The sequence below is a fragment of the Sitophilus oryzae genome, unplaced genomic scaffold (genome assembly GCF_002938485.1).
Source record: "Sitophilus oryzae breed Bouriz unplaced genomic scaffold, Soryzae_2.0 scaffold_1373_pilon_pilon, whole genome shotgun sequence".
Classification (NCBI taxonomy): Eukaryota; Metazoa; Arthropoda; class Insecta; order Coleoptera; family Curculionidae; genus Sitophilus; species Sitophilus oryzae.
The window spans coordinates 249,681-269,573 of NW_022146030.1; the positions used below are offsets into that span (position 1 = coordinate 249,681).

The 19,893-nt window shown below is 31.9% G+C and overlaps 1 protein-coding gene across 1 annotated transcript in view; it reads right to left on the reverse strand.

Annotated features, from left to right (window-relative positions):
• Nucleotides 1-19,893, reverse strand: part of LOC115875329 (low-density lipoprotein receptor-related protein 4) — a 169,859-nt gene that overhangs the window by 88,044 nt on the left and 61,922 nt on the right. The window contains exons 7-10 of the mRNA XM_030890751.1: nucleotides 9,671-9,830; nucleotides 9,466-9,616; nucleotides 6,028-6,344; nucleotides 173-359 (exon numbers count right to left, since the gene is read on the reverse strand). Coding sequence (XP_030746611.1) covers nucleotides 173-359; nucleotides 6,028-6,344; nucleotides 9,466-9,616; nucleotides 9,671-9,830 — 815 coding nt within the window. The remainder of the gene's footprint in view (nucleotides 1-172; nucleotides 360-6,027; nucleotides 6,345-9,465; nucleotides 9,617-9,670; nucleotides 9,831-19,893) is intronic.

The following is a 19,893-nucleotide window of genomic DNA, read 5'->3' on the forward strand; positions in this document are numbered from 1 at the left end:
AAAAAATACTTTACTATAAAATTTTCTCCAAAATAACGTAATTACGTAATTTTATATTTGCATAAAATAAAAACAGTTAAGAAAATATCAAGATCACTTTGTTTATAAGGGATTTAACAGTTATTTTGCAATTAAATTTATTTATTACCCTAGTATTCAAAAATAACGTTACCTGTCGAATGTCAACTCTGTTTGCAAATAGCAATGTTGGTGACGCACCAATAGCTTTGCAAGTTCGAAGATCTGGTCTTAGTATATAACCAGTCATACACTCACATTTAAAGCTTCCAACAGTATTATTACATTTTTGTGAACAAACTGGATCAGTTGCATACATGCATTCATCTATATCTTCACATCTGTAATGATTGTTTTATTCAATAAATGTACGATATATATATTTTTTAATATACAGGGTGAGTCTTAAATAAGTGCAACTATTTTCAGGGCTTTAAGGGCTTCGATAAAAGAAACATATTTTTTCTTTACTATTTTTCAAATAAGTCCAAAATAACCGAGTTATTTTACTTTAAAATTAAAAAATTATTTTTTGTTTATTTTGAGAATCACTGGATCTTTTTTTTTTTTTTTACTGTACTGCCTATGTTGTCATATTATCAAGAAATTATGTTTTCTAACTAAACACTAAAAAAAATCCAAATTTTCCAAAAAAAAAATTCGCAAAAAAACCTTATGATCGTGTTTCGGGGGTCAAAATATACTAACTCTAAAAGTATTTGCACTTATTTAAGACTCACTCTGTATAGAGGGTGTTTCAAAAAACATGTGCCATCTCTAGTAAGGAGATTCCTCACGCTTAAAATCAGACATATTTTTTATATTGTTAAGGGCCTCAGATTTAGTGGAATTAAAATAAAGGTTTCTAAAGTAAACTTTCAGAAAATAATCTATTTCCTGTGTCCAAACTGTTATGCGTAACCAACGTTACACATATGCGAATTGTTTATAATACCATATGCATCAAAACTAATAAAAGAACATGATAAATAAATTTACGTTAACAGCTCGGTTATCCATAATATCAGATATTAGTAAAAAACTTCATTGCTTAAAAAATCACTGTGAATTCTTGCATTTAAAATGTTAACTTGATTTGTAGAAAAAATAATTTTATTAATATTCGAATGATAAAAAAAATCTCTTCCTAACAATAAAGAAAATGACATTGTATTTCTATCAACAACATAAAAGTTAACGTCATAATCTTTATCATTAATTTTAATTTTTTTCTAAAAATGTACCTCTAATATTTAAATTAGAATTATTGATACCTGATAACATTTTACCTTGATAAGGAATTATAAGTTCAGTTGGAATTAAATTTTCTGATATTAATGACACTGGATTACCAGAATCTAACATAACAGTATTTTAAGAAAGCTAGCTCTTTAATATATAATTTACTATGCTCTCTGGAACAGCCATAGACAAGGAAAGAGGGAACAGCATACGGCCCCGTCTGGCTGCCGGTAAATGTTGTGGAGCAATGAAAGAAGATCCTATATTTTTATTAGTCCTTGAAATTCTAGTATTGAATATAAACCGAGCGAGTCTCCATAGCGCAGCGCCGAAAACGTTCCGCCTATAAAGCGAGAAGTCCCGAGTTCGAGACCGGGTCGGGGTAAAAACTTTTTTTATTTTATTTTCGTTTATATTCTGATAGTAAAGTATTAAATAATTCTGGCGATTCAAAAAAAACAAATAGTTAATACTTTACTATCAGAATATAAACGAAAATAAAATAAAAAAGTTTTTACCCTCACCCGGTTTCGAACTCTGAATCCTCGGTTCGGACTAAATAAAAAAAAAATAGGATCTTATTTCAATGCGCAGTACTTAACGCAACGGGTATCGGCAGCCATATGTGCGTATGCTGTTCCAGAGAACATAGTAAAATACTTGTTTTCCCGACGTTGTTAGCTCTCGTACTATTATGTTAGATTCTGGTATCCAGTGTCATTAATATCAGAGGATTTAATTCCACAACTGAACTTATAATTCCTTATCAAGGTAAATTGTTATCAGGTATCAATAATTCTAATTTAAATATTAGAGGTACATATTTAGATAAATTAAAATTAATGATAAAGATTATGACATTATCTTTTATTTTGTTGATAGATATACGCAGCGAATACCGATACGCAGTAGTGAACGCAACGGGTATCAGCAGCAAGATGGGCTACATGCTGTTCCAGAGAGCATAGTAAAAGACATATTAAAGAGCCAGCTTTCTATCTCTTAGACTATAACTTGAAAAGACTTCTCCAAAATATTTATTAGTACCTTCACTGTGAACGGTTCAACCCATTCCACAAACTTTTCTTCTAAAAACATTGTTACTGAATCAGATACAGGTCTTCGTTTCTTTGGACAATCCTTTACCCTGTGTTTCATACTTCCACACTCAAAACAGCTTCCTTTCTCTCTCTGAGGTTTGGGATATTCTGACAACCAATGTCCTTCTTGATCGCAGTTATAGCACTTTGCTACTGGCTTTTCTCTAATCCTTTTGTTCTTTTTGGTCGGTTAGAGCTTATTTCCTGAGTAATTTTCTTCTTGTGTAAGGTTATTCATTATTTCAAATAAATCGTTCAAGTTATTTATGCCTTTCAATAGCATTCTACTCTGATTGTTTAAATGTTTGTCATCAAACCCGTCATATTATTGACGAGTTTAAACTAACCTAACCTAACCAAATGAATAGTTTTATTTTCAGATACCTGAGAAGCATTTGCTAATAACACTTTGTCGTGATAATATGATAGGAAGTTTTCGCCCCTTTTCCATCTTCTTTGTTCTATTTTTCTTCCGAGTTTAACTGGGTATTCACATGGCCAAATTTTCAATCGCTATTTTTTCGTGACCAACAAATTTTATCTCGATTGACCAACAACAAATTGTTTTCTTTCATGAACTTTTCTGTGACTGAAAATCCCGATACGTGATGTTATCTGTCTACCGCACTCCAGACATTCAAAAATCTCATTGCTTTGGTATCTCTTTACTTTTTGGTTGTTGCTGTTAACCGAGTTTACAATTCTTCTCCATTGCGTTCTATTGTGAGCTGCTTCTTCCCACACAATCTGCATGTTAATCCCCTTTAAGTTTTCGTTGAAAATACCCTTGTACCTTTTGAGTTATCCACCCGGCCTCCTCTTACCGTCTACAAGCTCACTGTAAAGCAGAGATTTTGGTATGCCGTTTTCTTGCATTCGCCATACGTGACCAGCAGCATACGTGACCAGCCAATTAAGCAGACTTTTGTGATTATGATCGTTCAATCCTCTCTTCTGCGGTTTGCTGTCCACTATAATGGAGAGCGCTGCCATGAATATGTTGAATAGGAGAGGCGCTAAGACACGTCCCTGCCTAACTCCTGTATTTGTTAGGAAGGGATCGCTCAGTGACCCATGATGGTGACACTCTTGACTTGTCGTTATGGAGGTTTTTACACAGTGTAAGGAATTTGTTGGGTACTCCGAACTTTTTTATAATTGCCCAAAGTGGATCCCTGTTCACAGAGTTCACAGAGAAGGCGTTCGTTAGGTCGATGAATGCAATATAAAGTTTACACTGCTGCTCTTTTGCTTTTTCCTGTAGTTGGCGGATGGAGAATATTGAATCTACGGTGCCGCGGTGGGTGTGAAAACCCGTTTGCGATTCTGGGAGGAATTTTTTAAAGAATACAAATCTAAAATATCGTCGGAAATCCAAATGGACTCTTTATTATCACGGGTCAAACAGTATAAAAAAAAGTTCAAAAAGTGAAATTAAATAAACTTTTTGATTAAAATATGTTTTGACTTTTCAATGTCAAAACATATTTTAATGTTTTCCTGGTTACTGATTCTATGTGTTGCCCATTCATGATAGCTATTTTTCAAAGTAGGTAGTATTTTATAGATATTTACGATACAAGTGAGTTAATAGCATCATTAAGATATGCGTATGAAAGTTGCACGAGTGCGTAGCACGAGTTGTGTAACCACACAAGTATCTTAATGGAGTTAACTCGCGTGTATTGTACAATATTTTATCTACGTCTAACTATAAAAACACACAATGAATTTTAAAAGTTATTGTACATACTTAACTATATACCTATCCTAAGAATCAATTACTTTAATACCTTTGTTCAAATAACACGCAGGGCAATGTCAATATGAGAATAAATAATATTGATGTCACTAGTTTAAAAAATGAGCGATTCGGAAAGTATTCCCTCTGACATTAAAGAAGTGGCATTCAGAGCCATTTCCGGCTTCCAGCAAGATCGAAACCGAAGTATTAAGATACATACTCTAAGTATTAAAACAAGTGGTGCACCGAAAAAGCAGTACACAACTATGGAAAATATTTTTCTAATTTATCCGCTACTTATAAGCCTTCGTCTCATTGGACTTTCTGTTCAATAATACGTACTATGATATCTATTAAAATGAATATAATATATTATGCTTCATCAGCCATTTACTTGAAAGATTGTTGAAACTGTATCATTAACATTTATAATAAATAAGTTTTCATGTTTTTATAATTATTATCAATAGAACAGTTTATTTGTATTTAGTAGGTATTTAGTGCAAAATAAATATTTTACAAAATATTTTTTTCACTTTAGTAGTCATCTGAACAAGGAGTGCGGTAATAAAAATGCGTTAGTTAAGAGCTTCTTAACTAACTGACGTAGATAAAACATTTAAAAAAAATAATTTATCGTTATATGATTTAATTTTTATTTAAAATTTATATAAAAAGTAATTATTTCAACGTATTTGTCATATAGATATCCCACCCACAAATGTGATACAGAAAAGATTTGTCATATACAGTTCGTCTGCTGGATCTGTGTCTATGAAAGGAATGCGGACAAAAAATATTTAAATAAACAGCAATATATTTTATACGTCGACTTGAAGAGTACGTCACCGCAAATCGCTCCGCCCACTAATTTTATTGGCTACTTGCAAATTTGTCGAATTTTTATTGATGGGACGCGTCGTCTAATTTTTTACGAAAAACATCGAGAGAATATCGTTTCCCCTCTCACGGATACCCCGTAGCCACAGAACGGACAGACGTACTGTACTTCACTATTTATTTTATATAAATAATAAATACACGTATCAGTTATGTCTTGATTAAAAATTTAATGGTTAGGTTAGGTTAGGCGGCGAAAACACGTCTAATATCGTTTTGTGCATGCTCAGTAGTATTCAGAGAGAACGATAGGCTTATACGATAATCTTGTTCTAGAAAGAAATAATTAGAAGAATGCATGTGAAAGCCCCGTAAACAAAGTCGTGTGTAATATACATATGGCATAGCTTTATCCACGAAGTTTATAAGATCTAAGATTGAAACCCGGATGAGGTGCTTTTTGCCGCTTCGGTCTTTTCACTCTCCATTTTATCACACATTTTTGTAAACTTCTTAAAATTATAGCAATAATTCACTATTTTATCACTTCTGAACCTGTTAAGGGCCTCAGGTTTAGTGGAATTAAAATAAAACTTTCTAAAGTAAACTTGAAGTAATAGAACGAGAGCTAGCAACGTCTGGAAAACAAGTATATTAAGGAAGCTGGCTCTTTGATATATCTTTTACTATGCTCTCTGGAACAACGGGCAAGCCGTTTATTTTTGATAGTAAAGTATTTCGTTTATATTCCTATAGTAAAGTATTAAATAATTCTGGTGATTAAAAAAACAATTTGTTGGTCAAAAGTTCTAATACACATTTTAGAAGTTAAATATTTATCAGGTAATAATTTTAGTTTATTTTATAAAATTTTAATTTTACAAACTACAAATTAGGTAGTTGATAACATTATCCTCCCTAACCTGGTACTGACTGCTGATTCGAGTAAATCGAGTTGAGCCAGTCAGGATGTGTGCAACATTTTATATGGCAAAAGTGGGGGTGATATATGCACAAAACGCAAAATGGTGGCAGTTTCAGTATGCGACTCAGTTGTTCACGGTATAGTGATAAATAACTTACGTAAAATTGTCAAGGGCCAACTTGTATCCATTCAAACATGAACAGGCGTTTTTACCATCAGGGTATGTGACACAGAGTTGTTTGCATTTTGTATCAGGTTCACAATCTCTTCTAGAAGGACAATTTTTCTCATCTTCACCTTTCGGACAGTCCGTCTGACCATCACATCTATGTTTCTTTCCAATACAAAATAATGTATTTGTATCATTTACTCCAGGTCCACTGCATGGAAATTTTCCTTCATCACATACAATATCGCATTTAATCTCATCGTCACCATGGCGACAGTCATCTAATCCATCACATATCCATTTTTTCTTAAATAAAAAGAACCACAGATTGGTAATTGGTGAAGTAATGTTTTTAAAATTTTGGAACTTACTATTTAAAAAGAGAAACATCACATTATCCTTACTACACTTGAATAACTATACATTTTTATTCATTACATATTTTTGAATAATACCAATAACTGTGTATTTGTGTGGATTTCTTCGACATCTCTAATTTTTATTACATATTCAATATATTTATTTTTTCTCCTTTTCTCCATCTTCTCCCTTTTAATTGCATATTACTTTTCGAGTCAGAAAAAATTAAATTACGTTATGAGTATATTATGTATATCTATATTTTATTCAAATTTTTAATTCAGATTTTCCCATTAACAGCACTGGTGTTTTTTTTAATATATATCATTTCCAAATCTTTCCCCTTATTTTGATTTTGTTCGGGTTTAACATCGTCAAAGATAATGATAAGAGATTTTTTGAGTTGATGATTAGTTAATGATATTTTAATAATTTTGTCATATTTATACCCTTTAAGATGACCATCTAGGTATTGTGAAGTTTGGCCAAGGTGGCGTTTGGAATTTTTTTGTTTCTTAGGGGTCTTACCATTTAGTTATGAGAAAAATTTGTTTTTAATTAGATGCTATCTTCTGTGGCATATTTTTAAAGTGTGTTTTTAAATTATACAATTTTTAAAATAAGATTGAATACCCTCAGACGAGCCCTCAGATAATTTTTTAATGTATGGTCTTGGTAAGCAAGCATTATACCCATTTTTGTTTGATGGATTGTTATTTAAGAGAATTTTCTTTCGCGATTCAACAATTAAATTAATAAGTTTTCTGGGATATCTGTTGGTTATTAAAATATTTCTAGATTTTGTTAAAGAGAAAATTTGATATTTTGAGTCACCAAGTTTTAATGTTCTATATACCATTGCGACTATTACCGATTTTTGGGGAAAATAGGGTGTGTAAACATTTAAAATATAATAATTTTTCATATAAGAACAAACTGTAACAGCGAATTGAAGGATCTTCAATATCTAGCGTTATAGCTAAAAAATCTTAAACAATTTATTTTTGACGATTTTGACAATGACACAATTATTGACTTACTCAATTTATTTTTGAAAACCGAACAAAATTAAAACAAGAGGGAAAAACGCTTATTCTCTAAATTGAAAGAGCTCTTTATTATTTGAGCAAAAAAATACCATAACATAATTTAATTTCTTCTGAATCAAAAAGTAATGTATGAAAAATTGAAGATGGGAAAAAGAAAAAAAGGGAAAAAATAAACATATTAATTATAATTATTAAAAAAACATTCTTGTCAACAAAATAGTTTATATATCTCGAAAAACCCACACAAATAAGCAGTTATTAATATTATTCAAATAAAATAGCAAAAGAACAAACATGAAGAGTTAGTTATTCAAGTATAGTAAGGATGATTATTATTTCCTGTTTCTTTTTTGTAAAGAAAATGTGGGTTTATAGTAAGTTCCAAAATTTTAAAAAAATACTGTAGCAATTAACATCTGTGATAGTATTAGACATTGAAAAATAGTTTTGGTCGAAACTTTTGCCAGTACTTTAATAATTATTATGTCGTAATTAATATATTTTATTTGACTAGTAAATGACATTAGTCTATGGTTATCGGTGTCCTATGAGATTATTGGTCCTTTTTGTCATTAACATTTTTTTCTTTTTTAATTTTAAGATAACATTCTTGTTATACTTATGACCCGTTAACTATTTTTGAAGTACTGAAAAGTCATTCCTATGTATTTCTTTGGGCAATTGAAACATGATACGGTTTTTTTTATAATATGAGAACAAGATTCTGGAGAAATGAACGTTATAGCCCGGCTAGTTACTCCTTTCATTTACGCTTTTTTGTAATAGCCGTTTAGACTTTCAGTTAATTTGCGCAAACTGGTTTGCTCAAACCAAACTGTACCAACATTAAACTACCTTAAGGGTCATTTAGGCTCTCAGTTAATTTGTGCAAATATTTGTGGGTACTGTATTTTGAAAATGTTATTTTTAAAGTCAATGTCGACCGGACTAACGATTTCTGTTTACACTTCATATGCAATATTTTATTGGTGTAGTTTGGTTTGACAAACCATTTTGCGCAAATTAACTGAGAGTGTAAACGGCCCTTTACACATATTACACATATTATTGATTTTACACATTTTGATAAATACTAAGGTGCGATAATTTAGGTAAATTGTAATGTCAAATTTATTTTTGATTTTACACATTTTACACATATTATTGGAATAACCATTCTGATAAATAGTAAGGTGTTTATATATTTTTTCTATTAAAGCTCTTATTTGCTCTTAATGTCTTGCCCGCTTTCAAAGAAAGGCAGACATGCATTAAAGCTCCTTAGTGGTGTTATTCGGAACAAAGTCATTGCCGAAGAAGATGTGCAAGGAACAATAACTGCATAAGCTGATAAATGCTTCATTAGGACGGCGCATAAGAGGTAGAGATAATGGTCACAAATATAGGCTATTTTTAATTAAAGGCCATTTTTTTAGACTTTTGTCTAATTTATTACACATGCCCACACCTGTTCGCTCACCGTTCATATCTGAGCATAAACTCTGAAAATCAGTTTTATAATTTTAAATTTTGTGGATAAACTTCTATGACATCACCAAATTCCTCCATTTAAAAAAATGTGATATTCTGAAAAAACTTGTCTGAAAGTCTCAAAGTTCTAGACATCATAGTAAAAAATACTTAAAAAACTAATATAAAAACACGCAAGTTCCTAATGTAAGTCACTAATCAAAAAGTTTTAACAAAAAATCGCATCAAAATATGACAGTAATTTGCCAAAATATACCAAATACACATTACATTTACATGTTTGACTATCAGCAAATAATTTAAACTTAATAGTTTTTAACTCAATTAGTTTACAATCATCAATCCTCAGTTGAGCATAAAATAGTTAGCAAACGCGCGTCAAGTTTTAAACGAAGTGTTTTAAATATATTCACTAGAATCAGTGGTTTATTTTGGTGCTCTAATTTTAAGCCCAGCTGAGGTATGCCTATATTATAAAATTATAAAATCGAGTATAAAATATTAGATTTAGTTTGGAAAATTCTTACCAAAATACACTGGCCATCTGAACAACTAAATTCGTCATCAATGCATGTTTTGTTAACTTTATAATCACAGTTTAACTCATCTTCCTCTTGTGAGCAGTCTTTCTGATTATCACAAACCCATCGCCTAGGAATGCAGTCACCACTTTTACATCTAAAATAAAAATGTGTAGACGGTTGAGAATTTCAAACCATTTAAAAATTTTACTTGAACTCTCCACTGACGCAATCTCCATTACTACGTGGGCAATCGTCTTCGTCACTCCAGTCATCGCAATCATCATCACCGTCACACTTAAATTCGATTTTGATGCATTTGTGATTGGTGCACTGAAACTCCTTCTCGTTACAATGAGGAGGAAGAATATCTAACAAAAATAGCTAACTTAGTGAATTAAACTAAAGCTTAAACATACCGGGTGGTGCATCAGCGTTGTAAACAGGAAATCCCATGCAAATTTTGAACTGTCCAAAAATTGACTCCTCTGTTAATTTTACAGCGAAGACATATAAATAGGTTGCATAATATGCTGAATACACATGCGAAATTTGAACAGTTTTGAATAGGACGATTTAAACTAATTTTATAAAAACTGCATCTAGTTTTAAACTGAAACTCTCCTGCTAACAATGCAAAACCAGGCAAATGCCAACATAACTTAAAATGTCAACCTATGAGTTTTCTACGTTGTTCCCTATGGGTATTTTGGAAACTACTGTAGCTAGAAAATGGGTCAAATATGGAAATACATAATTGCAGTTTTGTGAGAACAAGCATATGCGCCTTTCGGATTTTTGAATAAGTTTATGGATTATTATAGATATTTTGCAAAAAAAACAAATTTTGGCTATTTTAAAAATGCTCCCTAATTTCATTGTAGTCTATTTTAGACAAAAAGTTTTCAGATCAGAGTTGTAGATAATCATATCTTTAATCAGAATTTGTTCTTTGTTTGTTTGTGAAGCCTGTCATTTTTGACACAAACATATGTTTTTTAAATGGAAACCATAGTTGGCTATGACCTCATCAGCGATATAAACTATATGTTTTTTTTTTGGAAAAATTACTGAATTATAGCCAATTCTTATTTGTTTAACTAATTTCAGTTAGTTGGAATGGTATTCTTATTCTGTTATGATTTATAACTTATAAAAAGACGGAATATTTTATTAAATGGTTTTTTACAATTTAAATTAATATAATCTTAAAAACTAATATTACTACATACATACACTTATTTTAACAAATGCTCAAAAAACCCTCTATTGTTTTGAGTACATCAAATGTATCTTTTTAAAACTGAATTATAAGCTTTTCTCACAGGCGGCCGATATCGTTTAACTAATTGCTACCGTACCGCCCCTTTGAGTGCCTCTCATGATTTATAAGTTTTCTGGTAAACCTTGTTACAATACCGCATAAAAAAATCTAAAACCGATAGATCATTGCAGGTGACCGAGGAGGCCTATGCAATTGGGCCACCTCTAATATCCCAGAGTATATACATAATTACGGAAAGAGGAGGACATCTCCTCAAAAATACAGAAAGTCTTAGATGCAATTCACGGCTGGTGCACACTGGAACAATTAAGTGTAAACCCACAGAAATTGTGATACTCAGTGGAGGGGAGATTTTTGGTACTCAGTGGAGGGTTCCACCTGGGACCCACTCTTAGTAAAATACGAATACGAATGCATAATTATTATATAATAAATATTTTGTAAAATTTCTTCGTCAATATCACAGCCACTCTATTGATGCACGAATCTCTAAATTTAAATTTTCTAACATATCTTGAAAATCGTTCTCTAAAAAGCGTATGTAACGTTCATCGGTCAACGTATTCTCAAAAATGTATGGTCCAAGAAGATTTGAAACCGAGGGGTGTCTCACTGTTGGAATTACATGTACATTTTCTTGGCAGTCGCTGGCAGTCTTTGACAGTCTTACGGCAGTCGCCTATAATTACATGGCAGTCATAGGCAGTCGCTCGGCAGTCGCTCGGCAGTCGATCGGCAGTCGCTTGGCAGTCGCTAGACAGTCGCGGCACTCACTGGCAGTCTCTTGGAATTCAGAAGTCAATCGGCAAATTTCGGGATGTTTTGTATAAAAACTTGTCAACCTTGATAACCTACTTGCAAATATATACTTGCAACCCAACCTTGACAAATATATATATATATATATATATATATATATATATGGTATATATATATATATATATATATATATATATATATATATATATATATATATATATATATATATATATATATATATATATATATATATATATATATATATATATATATATATATATATATATATATATATGTTATATAAGTTGGCCACTGAACCCCGCGTGACGCCCAGCCATCGACGCCAAGTCCGAGCGGTCAGTCAACCAGCAACATCAGCATTTCCAACGGAATAGTACTGGAAGCAACTCAGCGACTATTTCTTTATTTAATAGAAAAAATCAATTATTGTCAAGAGAGACTTTTATATTAATTTTTATCAAGTACAGAACGACACTCTGTCCGTTTCATTTTTTTTATTATTATTTTTATATTAATTATATTTTAAGTAACATTTTTCAATACCAATAATTTTGTAATTTATTAAAAAGTTTAATAAAGTTTTTTTAAAAAGTGAACTTCGAATTTGATGATATAACATCTGGCGCAGTCGGTAGGATTCGTCAACGTTGTCAGAACACGAAAAATTCTAACTGATAGCGGCGGATCCTCATCCCTCAACGAAGGAAAGAACCTACAACCAAAAGAAATTCGAAAATCAAGTCTAACTGGTATAGCTACGGAAGGAACACCTGGTGAAGCCCCTGGTAACTGATACGAGAACACGACGCCCACATGAAGTTGAAACAATACATGTAAGGTAAAAGAATTGTCTGCTGCTTTACATTCTATATTATATTACAATATTCCAAGAAACTGTTCGATTTTTCTAAGTATTTTTATATATTAATCGCAGAAAATTATTTTATCTTAATAAAATATAGCGTTTCTCTATATTTTAGTACAACGAAAGTATCTAAAGAAAAAATTTCTAATAATATAACCTTATTTTTATAAACTTATATAAAAAAATAATTTTCGAAACAATTTAATTTTCAATTTTAACTCTCTACTTTCTACTTTTACCAAATTTAAATTAAATTACTTTCTATTTTTAAATTTTACCTAACTAAAACAAAATGGAAAACCATTCAAATAACAATACTAACGCAACAACATTTGAAGTAGAACCTTATAAATTATCGGAAATTTTCTCTATAGTCCCAGAATTTGATGGTGACCAAATATTTTTAACAAACTTTTTGAACGCGTGCGATTGTGCGTATAGAATGGCAACATCGCAACAAAAATTATTTCTTGTTATTCATATCAAAAACAAGCTTAGAGGTAGGGCAGCACAACTTGTGAGTTCCAGAGACCCACAAACCTACCCTGACATTAAACAATTATTAAATCTGCATTTTGGTGATTCAAGAGATTTCACATCTCTTATACAAGACCTCCAACGCCTTAAGCAACTATCTGGAGAGTCTCCTTTAACATTTTTCAATCGTCTACAAGTATTAAACGCGAAATTACATTCAAGTATTCAAAAATCTGGATTAAACAAAGATCAAAAGGATGCACAAACAATTTTAATAGAAACAATGGCTTTAAACACTTTGCTAACTGGTTTAGAACCTAGACTAGGACAATTAATTCGTGCTAGTAATCCGACATCCCTTGTAGAAGCTCAAAATAGAATCAGAAGAGAGTTACAACTCTCATACCTTGAAAATCAAAAATCGAGTAATAATCCCAAACCTATCCAACCTTTAAGAAATATTCCTAACAATGTGAAATGTTCTGTTTGTAATCGTATTGGTCATAGTTCTAGTCAATGTAGAAATAACAATAATTCTTATAGACCTAATATTAACCAAAATTTAAATTCAAATTTCTCAAGACCTAATACAAATTCTTTTCAACAAAATAGACCAAACTATCCTGGCATGAATCAAAATAATTCAGCTAATTTTCAAAGAAATACTTCTATGAATTTTCAGCCTAGACCTCAAAACATAACTCAAGTTTCTCACAATAATCAAAATCAAACAAATATCCCCAACAGAAATTTTAATCAAAATTCTCGAAATAGAAATTTTAATCAGAATTTTCAAAATAGAAATTTTAATAATAATCAAAACAGAACACATCATATTAATTATGACGATTACGTTAACTACTGTCCTGATAATTTTAACGACACCCCTTATAACAATTATCAAAACCAAGTCGAAATTCCCGAAGAATTTCCTAATAATTTTCAAAATACTGATAATTATGAGGATTTTCCCGAATTGCCTCACAACCTAGACCCTCCGATCAACACATTCCAAGAAGAAATATCCCAATTAGAAACCCAAATCCAATCCCTGAATTTAGACAACATGAACCCGAATGTGAACTTTCCCGATCAACAATTCATTTAAATAAATTATATACAGTAAACCCTCAGAATCTTTTTTATATAAACGACATAACAAATACTTATAAACTTTTAATTGACACTGGTGCTGGAATATCAATATTTAAAGAACATACTGTAAATAAATTTCCAAATTGTTATCCCGAAAATATAACTATCCAAGGCATAACTAACGAAAAAATTCCAATAAAAAAATCCACCCTCATTCCTTTTGTTCCTGGTGATCCCCATAAAGTATATGTCCATAATCTCGATATCGATTTTGATGGTATATTAGGTTTGGATTTTCTGGAACATTACGAGTGTGTTATAGATTTAAAGTCTAAAGAATTAATTACAAATTTTAAAACAATCCCTTTACATAAAGTTGATAATAATAAATTAAAACAAGAAATATCTTTTGAAATTCAATAAAACATAATAGCATTAAAATACCGGCTAGAACTGAACAAATATTTAAGCTCTCGTGCAATTTAAAAAACACTGACGCAATTTTATATTCTAACGAAAAAGAAAAAGTTAGGTTACCAAACGCATTAGTAAAGGTAAACGCACACGGTGAATTTTACACTTCAATTGCGAATACAAACGCCATGGAAAAATCTATAGATTTATCAGATCTAAATATAGAACCGTTTAGTTCAAATTCAGATAAAGACTATACACTTTTAAATTTTAATTTCGATCCTAATAACATTCAAAGAGATAGACGTAAAACTATCAAAGAGCAGTTAAGAACAAATCATTTAAACGAAGAGGAAAATGACCTTATTACCAATCTATGTCTAGAATTTTCTGATATTTTTTATCTTGAAGGTGATGTTTTAACCTTTACGAACGAGATTAAACATTCTATAGACACTAACAATGCAAAACCCATATTTACCAAATCATACAGATATCCCCACATTCATAAAGAGGAAGTCAAATCCCAAATTAACAATATGTTAGATCAAGGTATCATTCGACCTTCAATATCCCCGTGGTCTTCCCCTGTCTGGGTCGTCCCGAAAAAATTGGATGCCTCTGGCAAACCAAAATGGAGAGTTGTGATCGATTATCGCAAACTCAACGAACTAAGTGTAGGTGACAAATATCCTCTCCCTAACATTTCGGATTTGCTAGATCAGCTAGGCAAATGTCAGTATTTTACGACACTGGATTTAGCCTCTGGTTTCCACCAGATAGAGATAAACCCAAATGATATCCCAAAAACTGCATTTTCAGTTGAGAATGGGCATTACGAGTTCGTCCGTATGCCATTCGGTCTAAAAAATGCCCCTTCCACCTTTCAAAGAGTGATGGACAACATCCTCTTAGGTATTCAAAACGAAAGATGCTTAGTCTACATGGACGACATTATCGTTTATTCACCCACGATACATGAACATATTACTCGTCTAACAGAAGTTTTCAAAAGGTTAAGAAAAGCCAACCTAAAAATTCAGCCTGACAAGTGTGAGTTTCTTAGAAAAGAGGTAGCTTATCTAGGACATCTCATTACTGAAGAAGGTGTAAAAACTAACCCTGCTAAAGTTCAATGTATTCAAAACTTCCCGATACCTACAAACGAAAAAGAGATAAAATCATTCCTCGGATTAACTGGTTATTATCGACGATTTATTCCGAATTTTGCCAAAATTTCCAAGCCCTTAACACGTCTACTACAAAAAGATATTCCTTTTCAATTTGATTCCGAATGTATGTCTTCTTTCAATGATCTTAGAAACGCCCTAACTTCAGACCCTATTTTAATCTATCCTAATTTTGATGAAACCTTTGTATTGACTACAGATGCAAGTGCCTTTGCAATAGGTGCTGTATTGTCTCAAGGTCCCATTGGCAAAGACCTACCCATAGCATACGCCTCCAGAACCTTGTGTAGTGCCGAGTCCAAATACTCAACCATCGAGAGAGAACTTCTCGCTATAGTCTGGTCAGTTAAACATTTTCGCCCTTATCTGTATGGTCGAAAATTCATTCTTATCACAGACCATCGCCCTCTTACTTGGCTCTTTTCGATCAAAGACCCTGGTAGTCGTTTAGCACGTTGGCGGCTCAAACTCGAGGAGTACGATTATAAAATAGAGTATAAACCTGGTAAGATTAACAAAAATGCTGACGCACTATCTAGAATAAAGGTTAATCATTTTAAAAATTGCTCTAATTTTCAATCTAAAATTTATGTCTCTTCATTAACTAAAGATGATCCTCACAATCGACCTTCAACGAGTAGAATAATTTCTGACAGTGAAGACGATTTTGATGAGAACACTGATAATGTAACGCAAGAGTATAACACCTTTGTTAATTTATATAAGATTAAATCTATTATAGACTATTCTAAATTCGAAATTTCAAACTCACAACTTTTAGATAAATCTCATAAAAACATTGTAACATTTTTCTGGCAAAATAAACTTGAACAACTACATCATAAAATCATAGACGACATCCTCGAGGAAAATATAGATTTTTCACCTCATCAGATAAATATTTTGTCAAGCAAAACTATAAAAGAACGCAAGTACTTTATTATTCCTTTAGCATATGACGTTGATAATGTAGTACCTCGTCTGTTTTATATTCTTTTTAATGGCAAAAACGAATTTGACATTCAAAAAACCTATTGTATAGAAAATAACTTAAATTTACCTATTTTAGAAATTTTCTCATACATTTTTGCTGACAAGGATATAAAATTAAAAATTTGTCAAAATCTAGTTACTACCCCTGACGAAGATCAGATACCTATAATTTTAGATCAATATCATACTGGTAAAAATAATCTCCATCGTGGTATTAACGAAACTCTTAAAAGAATCAGAGAAAAATATAATTGGCTAGGAATAACAAAAGATGTAGAAAAATTTATTAGAAATTGCGAAATCTGTCAAAAAACAAAGATTTGTCGCAAAAATCTTAGTACACCCCTGGTTATAACAGAAACACCTAAAACACCATTTGAGAGAATCAATATTGATTTATATGAATTTCCAACACGTAACTATGCCCTTACCGTAAGAGATGAACTTACAAAATTCACTCAAGCCTACCCTGTATCCGACAAAAAGGCATCTACTATAGTAAACACTCTTCTAATATTATTTCAACATTACGGTACCCCCTTGAGGATTCATTGCGATCAAGGTCGAGAATTCGACAATATTTTATTAAGAGATCTTTGTGAACTTTACGACATCAAACTAACATTTTCTAGTGCAAGTCACCCCCAGTCTAATGGTTCCCTCGAAAGGTTCCACGCCACCCTAACGGAAATGATTAGAATCCATGTAGCCGAAAATCCCAATGAACATCCATTCAATATTCTCCCATATGCTGTTATTTGTTACAACAACACTCAAAACAAAACACATGGTTTTACACCCTACGAATTATTATTTGGACACACTTCTAGTAGGCCTCCTGAAACCCTGTATAATCAAGAAAAACTTATCTCCAAATATGTTAGAGATCTTAATAATAAAATGGAGCATTATTATAAATTAGCAAGAACACGAACAGATATGAAAAAAGAAAAAGCTAAAATTAGATTTGACAAAAGTATTTCACGACATCTCCCTGAGTATAAACAAGGCGACAAAGTCTACGTCAGAGATACTCAAATTAAAGATAAAGCACAAAATCTTTTTAATGGACCATTTGAAATTACCAAAATTCTAGGAACATCTGCCCTAGTTAAAAATTTAAAAACTAATCAAAATTCAAAAATTAATTTTGATAGACTAAAGCCTTTTGAATGACTAGTCTATTCTTTTCAGAATCCTTGGGCTCATCTCAACGACCCTCGCCCAGTTTTTCATCACCCCATTAAACAACACAGTCGGAATTTTCTTACATGAAGAAAACACTCTCAAAATTTCTAACGACAAATGGACTCTACTTGTATATAAAGAACTAGGACCCTTAAGAGAATCTATAAAAAACAACGATGTAATTCTATCTTCTATGATAGATATGTTTAATGACCCCTCGCCTAGAAAAATAGCTTTTAAGACACAAATACAGACACATATCAATTTATTGTCTCAACTTAACGATTCTGTGAAAAATAAACTGAAAGAAATAACTGCTGATACGAAAAAATATGAATTTCGTAGTAAACGCGGACTAATAAACGGAATAGGTAGTATATTCAAGTCGATTACTGGAAATCTAGATTCTTCCGACGGCGAGTATTATAATGAATGCATAGACAAAATAAATCGTGACGAACGTGAAATAGAAAGTTTATTAAAAAACCAAATATCAGTTACAACCTCTGTTATCAAAAATTTTAATTCGACCATTCAAAATTTACAAATTGACGAGGAAACGTTTAACAAAAATATAGACGAAATTCAAAATTCATTAATAAACATTTCAGACGATCTTGCATTTTACGAAGCACAGATAAATACTTTAGATCTTTGTCAATCTTTAATGGAAAGTTTCGTATTTTTAGAGGAATCTCTAGACGATATCCTGAATGCTATTACGTTTGCACGTTTAAAAATTTTACATAGCTCTATTATTACACCTACAGACTTAATTTATTCTCTTCAAGACATATCAAAATCACTCTCAAAAACCAATCTTCCACTTCCAACGTATACATCAAATGTTGCTCAGTATTTAGAAATAATAGAATTAGAAGCTTATCAATCTGATAATAAGATAGTTTTTATTCTTAAAATTCCATTGATAGAACCAGAAACTTTTACTTTATATCGCATCTTTCCTATACCTATACTAGATAACCGAACAGGAATCTATCATATTTTACCTTCAAATTTAAAATACATTGCGAGAGATGACGATTCTTTATCTTACGTATTACCACAAGACATCAATAAATGTAAACCATTGAAGCCATACGTCAAGATATGTTCCAACCTACTTCAGTACCCGATCGACAGCGATGCCATATGCGAAGCCCAGTTATTAAGACAATCCGACAAGCTTCCAAAAACCTGTGAAACATCAATACTATTAGCCTCTGGATACAATATTCAAGAAGTCGAAATGAACTATTGGTTAATTTCCATCTCAGATCCACTTCCTGTGACCATAAGATGTAACAATAAGGAACTGGTTACTGAAATGATAAGAAGAAATTCTCTGTTGAAACTACAACCCTTCTGCAATGGATTTATTGGTACAACAAGAATCCAATCCAAGCCATTCGTAGAAAAATACAAGAACGTAACATACAAGAACCATCAAATCAAGATACCATACGAATGCTGTAAGCATCTGCCTGAGAAAATACATGTCCCCGAACTGAAACCACTAAAACTCAACAAAATTGATGTAGAAGATTTAAATGCTGTTCATAACCGTCTAAGTCAATATTCTGAAGAACTAGACCGTTTAGTCCAGCAGCCCTTTGTGACTAAACATATCCATTGGTTTACCATAGTCACCATTTCATTTATTATATTTTTAATTATTCTTTACATATGCTGCAAATGTCGAAGAAAGAAGCCGAATCGACTATCCCTTACTGATGGCAGTAACCCACCATCACCACCAAGGGACAGCCCTCGAAAATCCCTTCAACAGAAATTTAGACAGTTTATCCCGAGAAGACGAGCCAGCGTCCATCCCGAAGAAGCAATCGAAGAAGAAGCCTTCGAACTTCGGAGTAATCCTACTTGCTATTAAAAGTTGCTGCATAGCACCAACTTTTTTAAAAAGATGGGAGCTGTTATATAAGTTGGCCACTGAACCCCGCGTGACGCCAGCCATCGACGCCAAGTCCGAGCGGTCAGTAACCAGCAACATCAGTATTTCCAACGGAATAGTACTGAAGCAACCTCAGCGACTATTTCTTTTATTTAATAGAAAATCAATTATTGTCAAGAGAGACTTTATATTAATTTTTATCAAGTACAGAACGACACTCTGTCCGTTTCATTTT